The 13,958-nt window shown below is 41.5% G+C and overlaps 1 protein-coding gene across 1 annotated transcript in view; it reads left to right on the top strand.

Annotated features, from left to right (window-relative positions):
* Window positions 1-13,958, top strand: part of LOC139758253 (putative neural-cadherin 2) — a 125,082-nt gene that overhangs the window by 72,005 nt on the left and 39,119 nt on the right. Inside the window, exons 9-11 of the mRNA XM_071679463.1 lie at window positions 6,170-6,316; window positions 10,242-10,418; window positions 12,252-12,440. Coding sequence (XP_071535564.1) covers window positions 6,170-6,316; window positions 10,242-10,418; window positions 12,252-12,440 — 513 coding nt within the window. The remainder of the gene's footprint in view (window positions 1-6,169; window positions 6,317-10,241; window positions 10,419-12,251; window positions 12,441-13,958) is intronic.

Genomic DNA, 13,958 nt, shown 5'->3' with positions numbered 1-13,958 from the left:
AAGGATGTATCCGAAGGTCATCGACTTCGTAACACGACACCTGACACATCGAAGTCGGATGTGGGTTGTAGGTTATCTTCATGACGAACAGCGCCTCAGGAAGTTCATGGAGGATAACCACGACTCAGCTCCCTAGAACGATGATTCAGGTTGTGTTGGAAAGGCTGTAAAGTCACTCTCTGGCAAGAACGATCGACCGCAAAAATGAGCGCTCAGGACTGGTGCCTATGTGATGTTGTCTCAGAGGATTGCTTCGCTGTTGGGTTTCGGTAGCTAATATCCTTGACAGCTAATGTCCAGAGCGCATCACTCTGCCTGTCGCACTAGTACTGACAAGGAACCGAAGTACCTACAATACCAGCAAACCTCATGGCGCCTGGAACGCACTGAGAAACTGGATGTTCTTAATATTGCGCATCGTCCGAAGCCCTGAGACAAACACACAAAGAACGTTCACAACTCATGATCACAACACTGGATATACGACTACTCAAACACTATCTTCCTTCCTAACAGGAGCGATGAACGAAATATCAGCTGAAGGATGATAAAAAAAATGAGACAAAACTTGTGGAAGACCTGGAATAAGTTATCGAACAGAGACCACAACATTCACAGCTCCTGAAAACAGGAAGAACGTCTGATATGTCCTCTTCCCAGAGCCACACAATAAAAGCTATTCTCTCGAGAGGCAAAGGTCATACCACACAAACTCCCGGCATATGAAGCACAGTGGACTCTGTCCCCAGACATGTAGCACAGTGGATTCCGTCCCCAGACATGAAGCACAGTGGATTCCGTCCCCAGACATGTAGCACAGTGGATTCCGTCTCCAGACATGAAGCACAGTGGACTCCATCCCCAGACATGAAGCACACAGTGGATTCCGTCCCCAGACATGGAACAAAGTGGATTCCGTTCCAAGACATTAGACGAAAAAGGGAAATCAGAAATAAATAACCAGGTGCTAGAAAGAAAAACATCTCTGAGAATTATATGAATACGACATTCCTAAACATCTGAGAGATGTACCTGAATGCTCGCCTTTTCCTGACTCTGTAAGGAGATTCAACCGTTTCACAAGACCTCAGAACCTTACAGGAAAATGCCAACTGCGTGAACCTTAGACTCCACTCATTACAAAGTAGTTTACGAACACATCAACACGAGAGGCGGATCAAACCGTATCAGGAAGTTCTCGACCTTCGCCTTCCATCTGCCAATACTAAGACATTTCTGGATGAGACATGAACAAATGATTGACAGAGCTTAAAGGCGGCATTGTAGCGTGCTACAGTGTCATTGTATATTACCGAAACGATTAACTTTACGGCTCTAGATCAACGATTAACATTTTGGTTCTAGATCAACGATTAACATTTTGGTTCTAGATCAACGATTACGGCTGGATCAAGGACTAATACATTGGTTCTAGATCATCTAAGGCTTAAGTCTTTCTGTTAGTACAATGATAAGTTAGGAAAACCTCTTCAACTATGAGCTATACTCACACACCTTAGTAGCAAGGAGCGGATTCAGTTCGCTATCAAACGGAAAACACAGACTCTTAGATTATCTACACTGGCCGTAATGATATCAAGGGCGACGACCTCAGCCACCTTTTCATCCAAGGGGATTTTAAAGAGATCCTGACAATTTAGTTACCCATAAGAGATATGAAGTTCGCCACTCATATCCTCAGTTGATCTCCTGGCTCAGTTGTGACACCATTCTGACCTACGCGTCCCTGGGTTGCGATGGCGATTCGAAACGGGAAGATATCTTTAGCACCCTAATCAGTCATGGGGATTGGGAAGATACTGTTAGTCGTACAGTCTGGCTGTCAGACGAGGTTAAAGATGAGACCTCTTTTTAGGCATCTATCTTGGTACTGACGCGGTAGCTGCCGATGTCTGAGACGGTGCTTGGCGAAAGTCTTGCCGTCACCAATCAACCGGGAGGCTTTTGTGGACGAGGACGCACAGCACATTCAGGCCATTCTACTGAAGTACACATCCCAAAACGGCAGTACGTTACCAGGCTTTGAACATGGCCGCTGAGTTGGCTGCCATTACTGAGAGACGGATGGAGATAGATGCGACAATTCCGTCTTGGCGTACATTACATCCTAATACACACGGTAAGAAATTTCGCCGAGGGAAAATCTGTCGCTAAATGAGAGAGAGAGAGAGAGAGAGAGAGAGAGAGAGAGAGAGAGAGAGAGAGAGAGAGAGAGAGAGAGAGAGAGAGATGGGTCATCTTGACTGTGAGAGGAGTAGACTGCGAGGGGGGGGGGGGGGGAATTACGCTCGGGAAGCACTGGATTCAAACTCCAGTGGACGATAACTAAAGACTGTTCGGGGAACGAGGCTCTTCCCCCAGTGCACAGAAGAGGATGGAACTCGGGGTCAATGTGCATTCACGATCAACTGGCCTTAATGGCTGCACATTCCGTGGTCAAGGTTCAGGCTCATTAGACCACAAGAGACGATCACTTATTGCCTCGAAGTCGAGGGAAGACGTGGAAAAGACCTACGTGGTCTTTCGAAGACGCGAGAGCCCAGCGAAGCCCCGAGGTCCGAAAAGATTTGTCCAAGACTGCAACGAGAGGAGGGGGTAGGATCAGCTGACACAAGCCTACGATTTACCGCGACCGCCTTGCTGAATACAAAATGGTCTGGTGGGGGAGAGACGCGTATTCCTACTCTACAAGAAGGAGAAGAAGAGAGGCCATAGGAGGCAAAAGACCTCCTCCTTCTCCTCCTCCTCTTCCGGAGAACTCTATATCTTAACTGCAAAAAAGAAAAAAGAGGAGAAATACTGCTTGGTCAAATGTTTTCTTAATGGTTGAAGACTCATCTGCCAATATCGTATGATGAATCATCGATAAACTACATTGAGGAAGCGACATCCAGGGGACGACTTCACTCCTTGGTTACCCCTGATCGCCCGACACCTGAGGACCCGATCACCTACGTTATGACACCGCCGGACTCCTCTCATGGACGCCTTTGGTCATTGCATCAAAGTGATGCCTCACGCCTTCAGGCGGTGCCTACCGGGTGGATGCGTACCCTTTGGTGGCTCTGTTTAAGGACGTCCTCTTAGACGGAGCTTTATGGAACAGAATCTAAGGAAAAAAAAAAAAATGAGACATCTGAGCATATTGTAGCTCAAGGGAACATACCTGTCAATTTGTTGTGTAACTGTCTACTCCAATGGTAGACAGCTGTCAAGAAACTGACAGCAGTGAACGTATGGATACACACACACACACACACACACACACACACACACACACACACACACACACACACACACATATATATATATATATATATATATATATATATATATATATATATATATATATATATATATACATATATATATATATAAAGTTTGACTATTGAAGGACCAAGTGCGGGCCTTGGAATGTGTAGCAGCAAGGGGGAAAAAAAAAGGGATGCTTTAAGATACATTTCATACACCCTGAATGGCAGACGGTGTAAAAATTCTTTACGGCGTATTAGACCCGGGTGTGTATCCTAAGTCATACATCCCACTCGCTGGGATGGACTTTGGGGTTCTTCTGCGTCAGACTCGTGGACTTAGAGAGGATGAATGCGTGTGATGACTCATGTTAAACTTTAGGTTCGAAGTGTATGAAGCTCTCCAGCGTTGGTCAAATGCACAGTGGTAAATATTCGGAGTTTTAGTGTTAGATCCTTTGCAGAAAGGATTCGTATGAACTGATTTTTAATCTCAAAGAAAAAATGAAAATAAATGATGCATAACATGTTTCAAATGAGTTTCGTGGAATGCCATTGAAGAATATTTTGGAGTGATTCATTTTTCCCCTCCTGTCTAACTAGATCTTCGATCTTGTTCACATCGAAGGTCAAGCTAAGGTCAGGAGGAGAACTTGAAGAACAAGAATGACGAAGGATAGCAGCAGCATCGACGTAGTTTTTCCCATTTCGAAGAACAACACTTGTCGACGTATCACCTTCCATCGAGAATGTGACTCGCATTACATTAAACAAACGTTACTGAATCAGTTATGATCATGAACCAACTAAACTCACACGGGATGATTTAAGAAGTTTCCTCTTATTCTTAAAATCCATCTGGTTAGAATAAATGGAGGACCAACCTTTCTATCCCAAAACACAATGGCAACTGATTCGTATAGGAGAGAGAGAGAGAGAGAGAGAGAGAGAGAGAGAGAGAGAGAGAGAGAGAGAGAGAGAGAGAGAGATTATTATGCTCGCGAGGGATAAAACACTAAAGCGAGATAAGCCGTTCTTTTGAAGGTGCTGCTGCCGATGAGAGTTTAAAGGGATAACCGGGAGCAACAAACTTCAGCTCCTCCTCCTGCTGTGGTCAGCCTCAATAGTCAAGAAAAGAGATAGATTGATGGATAGATAGCTAGAGAGATAGACTGATGGATAGCTAGCTAGAGAGATAGACAGGTAGATAGGTATACAGACAGAGAGACAAACAGGGAGAGAACCAGACAGGTAGATAGGTATACAGGTAGAGAGAGAGATATAGGTAGATAGGTATACAGGTAGAGAGATAGACAGGTAGAAACGTATACAGGGAGAGAACTAGACAGATAGATAGGTATATAGGTAGAGAGATAGACAGGTAGATAGGTAAACAGGAAGAGAGCTAGAAGGGTAGATAAGTATACAAGTAGAGAGATAAACAGGTAGATAGGTATACAGGCAGAGAGATAGACAGGTATACAGGTAAATAGGTAGAGAGAAAGACAGGTAGGCTGAAAGACTGATAAAAAGACGGATACATAGGTATGTAGATAACGGGGAGAGAGAGAGAGAGAGAGAGAGAGAGAGAGAGAGAGAGAGAGAGAGAGAGAGAGAGAGAGAGAGAGAGAGAGAGAATCTTTGCTTTATTCAGCCACTATTCAAATCCGATCAAAATAATCTGCATCATTAGCCACCAAGAACCCCGCTCTTCGCTCTCAGCACATTTCGAGTTTTTTTGCAGAAAATACCAGAGAACATTGTCGCGTTGTTCATTCCATTCGCCCTCAACAACAACAATAACAAAAAAAGGGAAAATGTTCTTTGAAATATTCACACAGCGGGTTAGATATTGACTGCTGAACCGTTTGTAGTTGTCTCTGGCAACCCCGAGGTTTTAATGAACGGTTTTGTTTATGCAGCCGCTATTGGGCCGTCACTTGTTGAAAAAAAAAAATATACATACACAAAAAAAAAAAAAAAAACGCTGTTAGAGTCAAATTTATCTGTCCGTTACTTCCATTTTCTATGTAAGCCGAAACTGTCAGCCAACCAAACGTCTCTTAAACCCAATCTAATGCTAAAATGGAACATCTAACCTAACCTAACCTGACCAAATCTATCTTAACCTAACCTAATTTATTCTAATCTAACCTAACTTGACCTAACACCCAACCTAACCCAACCGAATCTAAACTAACCCAACTTAACCTAATTCAATCTAACCTAACCTAAACTAACTGTCTTGATAATCATTCAGCTCTCTAAGGATATCCTCTTTATCTTCTACTTGTCTAAGACATAATTGTAATTCTAAAGATACGTTCTTCCAGTTCTTTAAGGATCTACTCCTTTTTTGGTCTTTAAGGTATACCACTTTAGTTTTCTGAATATACCACTGGATATACTCTAGTGATTTTCTTTTAGTTATCAAGAGATAACACTTCCAAGGATTTCTGGTCTTCCAAAACACTTAACTAGTTTCCAGAGAGACATAATATTAATCTGGCTTTCCATGGAACATCCTAATTTCTTCGTAATAATCTCTTTCAACACATTACCTCTCTCGTACAGCAAATACAATCTAGCTATCCTGACATACGCAGCGAATCATCTGCTTTTGTCTTTCCCCCTCTTCATATAACCTTCCTTCCTCTTTTTTTTCATGAGTTAGATCTTCAAACACTTGCAGAGCCATGATTAATACTCAACTCTCTTTCACGTCGACAACTTTTCTCTCTTCTTCTTTCGCCCGAGATGGCCTTGATTGGCACATGTTATTTGCCCTTTACCACGTCAATGTATCCTCTCCCATGCGTTGGACATGCGCGAGCGCGCGCGTGCGTGTATGTGTCTATGTGTGTGTGTCACTTGTCTTCCTATCTACCCCCTCTAAGGTGGTGCCGGAGAGCGGACGTGGGTGGGAGCTGTTCCGGGTCGAGGTTGGAGGTCCAGCAGGGGCACTATGGGCTGAGGAACCCCTGGATTACGAGAACCCAGAGCACCGGAGGGGATTTCGTTTCAAGGTTCAGGTCACCGACAGGGTAAGTGGATCAAGGATTCTCTACTTGCTTTTTCAGTGTAAATTTGAAGGCCCAGTTCCACCTGCTCCTGTAAGTGAAAGTGAATTTCACCTTTCACCAAAAACCAGGGCTAAATAGCAGCAGTATTTCAGGGCAAATGTGAAGATGAGGACAAACGGAGTTTTAGACTTAGGGTACCTCGAACCCAAGCATGCCATCTTATCGATCACTTTCAAAGGAGTTTCGATCTCTTTTGTGGCTGAATGAATAAGACTAATCTTACCATGTAATTCATCCAACTGGATTTGAAACAAATCGTAATTTCTTTACTGGGAAAGGTTTTTTGGTTTTCCATTCAGTATCACAAAATTTACACGTGTGTATATATATATATATATATATATATATATATATATATATATATATATATATATATATATATATATATATAACAGCTAGAGAATGGATGTGAGTGAATGCAGCCTTTCTTCGTGCGTTCCTGGCGCGACTTCGCAAACACGGATAACGGCGACTGACCATGAAAAAATGAACTAAGTTGACAGAGAGGCAATAAAAAGAGATTCTGGCGAAGGATTAGGAGAAATGGAGGACGATTTCACCCACGGAAGGAAACTGACCAACCATAAAATAATAACACTGGGGGAACAGTCCTAACAGACTCTTGTGAAATCAGAAACAGAAGGACATCTTTATAATCTCTGAAGCATTTGAAGAGAGCGGAGGAAAACGAAAATGGCACAGAGGAAAATGTCTAAGACCACCATTCTAAAATGAATCATTTTGATAATAATCATGAAGAAGATTAGGCTGGCAGTGGGGAATATAGAAAATGGGAAGACCCATATGGGTCGTGATACACTGTATACAAGTAGAAGTCTTTAAGGAGAAAGAGATGAGATAATAAGACTGGCGCAAAGGAAGAGGAGACCTAAGATGAAGAGAGGAGATATGTGATAACGTCCAACTATCAAGAAATGGAACTGAAATGAGCGTGAGAGAGCGTGTGTGTGTGTGTGTGTGTGTGTGTGTCTGAGTCACTTCCCTCACTGCTATCTTAGTCCTTCCATCGTGAGTACATAAATGAATGCAATTAATCTTGCAGTTAGTTAGGAGAGGTGTATTTGCTCCTTAGATATTCGTAAAATTTGATTTAGACCTTTAGCTCAGCATACCAGCAGCTTTCCATTTCCCTGGACGTGGAAATCTCTCTCTCTTTCGCTTTAGCAATACCATGGTAAGCTGTATGTAGGTATGAAATATGATTATAACTCTCTCTCTCTCTCTCTCTCTCTCTCTCTCTCTCTCTCTCTCTCTCTCTCTCTCTCAACCTGATCTTAGATTGTACCTATTATCACTTATCTGTATGTCCTTTTTTGTCCAACAATCTGTTTAGTCTTTCTCTTTGCCCAGCAAATTAAGTAACTTTCCCATTGATTCATCAATATCTCTAACTCTGGCCACGTATCTCTATTGCGACTTCGATAAACCACTCTCATCTCTGCCCTGTGACTTTGTGATAATACAAATTTCAGGTAGCTTTAGTTTTATGTTAAAAGAAAGGCGACTAAATCCGGATATCTGGATCTGAAGTGACGAACGCTACAAATTAAAGCTTCCAATATATATCTGCTGGGTATACCAGCAACCATTATTCAGGTGAGATATATTGTGCCAGTATTTTTGTTGGTGTGTTGGGCTTTTGTATGAAAAGGAATTATGGGTTAAACTGGTATAAGGAGAGCAAATGAAGGGGAGGTAATGAGGAGGAAAAGGAGGAGGTGGAGGAGCTAGAAGATGATAAAGGAGGAGGAGGAGGAGGAGAAGAGGTAGGAGGAGGAGGAGGAGAAAGAAAAAGAAAGGTGATAATCAGTGGAAAAATCATGATAATGAAGGAAATATTATAATCACATGAATAAAGGGAGAAAGAAGAAAGGACTTACATAAATGAAGATCAGGAAGAAACTAAGAAAGGGTCGAGACGATAATAAGCTATATTGATAAAGAAAGACGAAGAAGGAAAGAAGAAAAATAGGATAAGTAACAAAAGATTAGAATAAGAAGAATGGACAAAGGGAAGAAGAGGAATGACATACATGAAATAAAGAAGAGAGTGGCAGACACAGTTACATGACAATCTATCTGTGAACGCACGAGAGGTTCTCATTCCACTCTGATGCTCTCTCAGAAGCCTTTCTAAAACGTGTTGGATCTGATGTCGCCTTGGAGATGGAGTGGGGTCACCCATCACCTCACTGTCCAATCCTCCTGGTGGAGCAATTAGAGGACGCTGAATGGATCACCCTTAGCGAACACTGGCAGACTTTTCTCATCCTATGCCCCGATCGGGTATCAACGAAGAGGATCACTTCTTCCTCAAATGAATGTCATATCTTTTAGTTATCACCTCCTTATTATCTTTTGGTTATCACCTCCTTATTATCTTTTGGTTATCACCTCCTTATAATCTTTTGATTATCACCTCCTTATTATCTTTTGGCTATCATCTCCTTATTATCTCTTGGCTATCACTTCCTTATTATCTTTTGGTTATCACCTCCTCATTATCTTTTGGTTATCACCTCCTTATTATATTTTGCTTATCACCTCCTTATTATCTCAGTCTATAGGGAAAATTACCGATAGGCCTTATCTCATCAAGGGAGGATATAACCTGAAGCGAATATATCGAAGCTTCGCTTCACATGGTAATGATTCCTGTGAATACATTCCTTCTTCCAGTTTACCAAAAAAAAAGTGTATAAATTGGATAACTTCCTGGATCGGATATGGTGCTAGCCCCCCCTTCACCCCCATTTTTTTGGGGGGTGGGGTTGGGGGGGTAGGGAGGAGGAAGAGAACGGACGAAGAAGACTTGCTTTAGATTTTTTAGTCTAAACTCAAATTAATCCTTCGAAATCCCTGCGTTGATAATTATTCTCATACCTAAAATATATATATTCCCTTTTTCGCCTTAAAGAGAAAAGAGGCTTTTCATCCCTGGGCGCCTAGGATCAAGACAGTGCCTGAGAAGGGCCATTAAAGCTTCACCTTTATGGTCAATATTGGATCCTCTGATGCAGATTCATTCGCCCCGCGTTGGTGCACCGTTACGCCCCGCGTTGGTGCACCGTTACGCTGCGTTGGTGCACCGTTACGCATCGCTGTTGCACCTTTACGTACCGCTGGTGCACCGTTACCCACCGCTGTTGCACCTTTACGTACCGCTGGTGCACTGTTACGCACCGTTGGTGCACTGTTATGCTGCGTTGGTGCACCTTTACGTACCGTTGGTGTACCGTTACGCTGCGTTGGTGCACCGTTACGCACCGCTTGTGCAATGTTACGCACCGTTGGTGTACCACTAAATCGAAAGTATTTATCATTTCATTCGAGTGAAAACATATATTTTCTCATGACAAACCCATGCATCACTATTTTGTTCGTCATGCAGCGAGAACAAAAGTGATTACATTTTCGCCTGAAGCACTTAATCTATCCTGATTTTATGAGTTATTGATCACCGTCCGCTGTATGATCATTATTGCATTATGTGTTGTCCAAGATAAATCATTAATTAATTTTGTTCATATTTATCGGTAGAATAATGATGTCATGTCAGTATATATGATTAATTAGCAGAGAGAAATGACCCATATATTATGGGCGAAGTGTCAGCTTTGTGTAGAATTATAGACATGAATGTCAGGCCATTCTTTGCCCAAACCATATATATATATATATATATATATATATATATATATATATATATATATATATATATATATATATGTTAATTTCTCTCTCTCCCTCCCTCACTTATGTTGTTTATCCTCTCTCTCTCTCTCTCTCTCTCTCTCTCTCTCTCTCTCTCTCTCTCTCTCTTACCACTGTCTCGTCTCTCCCAATCACCCACCCCCACCACCAGGGTCAGGAGGGGTGGCGCGACCCGGGTCACGTGGACAGCGCTTGGGTCAACCTCCGCCCTTTGGATGCCAACGACAACCCCCCAGTCTTCGGCAGCGACCACGCCCACCTCAGTCTGCCAGAGGACACGCCCCCAGGCTCACTCCTGGCCACCTTCACAGCCCACGATGTTGACGGAGTAATACGCCCATGATGATTTTGTTGTTATAGTTGTCATAATTTCTATTAGAAAACTATTATATATATATATATATATATATATATATATATATATATATATATATATATATATATATATATATATATATATATATAAAGAAAATTCTTTCCTCGCCTCACAATTATTCAATGACTACATTTTTCATTTCCGTAATCATTCTTTTATGTGATTTCTCTCAGGACAGTCCAACATTTTTTCCTCCCAAAGGATTTACTTCTTGTATCACTTAGTATAATATTTCCTTTCTGGAATTTCAATTTCCATAACTATGATGATCTCTCTTTTGAAAGGTCAGTGTTATTACCCCGTGTGATTCATCTCTGGTTGTTATATAACCTTCGCCCTGATTGTAACCAAACCTTCATAATCATGATGTGTTTTTACATGTCACATATATATATATATATATATATATATATATATATATATATATATATATATATATATATATATACATATATATATAATCCAAGGAAAAAGCAGTCAAATAATTCCATTTGATCAGAAGCGAACATTACGATATCATTTTTTTTTTTCTTTTGGAAAGGGGGTGGGGGGGGAGAATGTAGATTATCATCGCTACCTTTTTACATATATGCAAAAAAAAAAAAAAAAAAAAACACTAAATATCCATGAGACTGCAGTTTAACTTGAAATACACAACATGAACACCGTCAATAAACTCAGATATTTTGTCGCTACGGCATTTGCATTGGCATAGCGCAATACATATGTTGATAATTACTTTCTTTATTTATCTAAATCTATTTCCGCTCTTCCATCGAGGGGAGAATCCACAGCAGAGCTCAGTGATTGTAACTCTGATAAGCAGGGTGGATTAAAAGTCTTTTGAAATGCTGTTTACTGCTTTCCTGTAATCAAAATGTAATTAAGAGGATTGGTACAAAAAATCTACATAAGTAGCTGTAATCTGCGAACAAATTTTGTTCTCACCACGAAGCGCTGAGCACGACGGTATGACTCTTGAGTACGACGGTACGACTCTTGAGTACGACGGTACGACTCTTGAGTACGACGGTACGACTCTTGAGTACGACGGTACGGCTCTTGAGCACGACGGTACGGCTCTTTGAGCACGACGTTACGACCCTTTGAGTACGAAGTTACAGCCCTTTCAGCACGACGTTACGACCCTTTGAGTACGACGATACGGGCCTTTGAGCACGACGGTACGACCCATGGGTAAAATGATCCGAGCCTTTTGATCTAACCCCTAAGGTTTCGTGTCAAAGGCCCAGGCATCGTACACTCATGCTCAAGGGTCGTACTTATTGTTTTGTACACTCATGCTCGAGTCGTACTTATTTGTTTCGTACAGTACAGTAATGCCCATGTAATTTAATGGCCACTATCTTCACCACTAATGACTCATTATCTTTACCAAGAAAGAATATTATATTCTTTGGTCATTAACATCTCTTCTACAATTGGTAAATATAATCTTTGCTGCTGTTAAAAGGCATGACCATCCATCTCCTTAAGCCTCGAAATGATCACCATTTTCATTCCTTAACCCATTTACTGCCACTTGCTTCAAATAATTCCTTTTCGAGGTAAAGTTCGCAATAATAAAACATTATGAAACTGTCATACCCTCACCCCGAAAGCTTCTCAGTAAATATTTGTAAAATGAATGACATTAACTGATAACGAAAGATAAAGAGACGGTCAGGTAAGAATTTCCTCTTTCTCTCTCTCTCTCCTTTCTTTCCCACCCCGTTTACCTCACCGTGGCCCTTTTCAAGCATTGACCCTTCTCTAATCCCTTAGGGAGGCGAGGGACGGGTGAGGTATTCTATAGCCCCGCAGAGTGACCCTGGGGGACGCTTTGGTGTGAACGGGTCAGGGGTAGTCCAGCTGACCCGTGCTCTAGACAGAGAAACCCTCAGAAACCACACTATTCTCATCCTAGCCGTGGACCAGGGTCTGCCGCCAAGGACATCTACCGCAACGCTAACTGTGAGTAACCCAGAAACTGAGGTTCCATGCTCTTCTCTCTCTCTCTCTCTCTCTCTCTCTCTCTCTCTCTCTCTCTCTCTCTCTCTCTCTCTCTCTCTCTCTCTCTCTCTCTCTCTCTCTCTCTCTCTCTCTCTCTCTCTCTCTGTAGTACAACCCGCAATCATTCCAAGGTGTTTGTGCTACTTTATCAGGGAAGGAAAAAAAAAAAATTACTTCCCTTCTCCTCCTCCTCCTCCTCCTCCTCCCATCTCCTCCTCAAGTAACTTGCGTCCAGGGACAACCAAACTTCCCTAATGAATGTAACCGGACGGGAAATAACAGCATCTGTCAAATGAACAGAATGAATTCCACTTGCACTTTCCTCCTTTGTTCTCGAGAACCCGTGCAAAGATGAACTGTCAGTCTACCTGTGTGTCCCTCCCCCCACGTTTATCTCTCTCTCTCTCTCTGTTTTCCCTTCTCTAACTCCTCCGTCGAGTTGATCTCTTGGTGTATTTAATCACAGATCAATCTGTTAGTCTATCTTCCAATTGATTATTCATATGTTTCCCTGCATATGACTTTGTGCATGTGCGTGCGCGCGAGGTGGGGAAATATATATAAATATATATACATACATACATACATACATACATACATACATACATACATACATACATATATATACATATATATATATATATATATATATATATATATATATATATATATATGTATATATATATATATATATATATATATATATATATATATATATATATATATATATATATATATATATATGTGTGTGTGTGTGTGTGTGTGTGTAGCATCATGTTGAAATCACAAGCCGATTTAAATCACTCTAAATTCCCTTCATTCACATTTCCCTCTGCGTGTGTCAAAGCGCATCGTGGAAGTAATCCCGAAGAGACAAATTCTCATTCAAATCCCCATTCAAATCCCGGCTCACACCAAATGGTCAAGGAATTTGACCCAAGCCACGGTTATAAACCGAACACTAGGTGGGTGATCCACACTTACTCAACTACTCCAACATAATCAATTCCTCGAAGACATCATCCCTGCCGCCAAACAAGTTGTTATAGGCCGTAATTCCCTCCATGTAATAATTACTGTAATCACACCGTTCTGGATCCAATAGCGAATAGAAATAAGCTTAATTCCAAATAGTAATCGTGTATAGAACACATTTATGATCGCAGGTGTTTATATCTAATGAAACATGAATGATCATATCAAAGCATTTTTTGAAAATTTCTCCTCATTATAGTATCGTAACTTTTACTCCTTTTTATATACACAAACTAATTTTCAACTATCTAGATGTGACCAAATACTAACTTCCTAGCTAGGATTCCATGTATGGGGGGTTAGCGTTGCTGACCATTGTGCCTCCACGGGCCGCCCGGGGTCAAGCGCATCAGTTTGAATCCTGGTTGCGGCAATCGGTCCACAGTTAACCTAGCTGTTCATCCTTATCTAAGGACTGGTCGATAAATTGGGTACCTGGCTTAA

Source organism: Panulirus ornatus, chromosome 30 (assembly GCF_036320965.1).
Source record: "Panulirus ornatus isolate Po-2019 chromosome 30, ASM3632096v1, whole genome shotgun sequence".
NCBI lineage: Eukaryota > Metazoa > Arthropoda > Malacostraca > Decapoda > Palinuridae > Panulirus > Panulirus ornatus.
The sequence above is the reverse complement of the archived record's forward strand: the minus strand, read 5'-3'. Positions and strand labels throughout refer to the sequence as shown.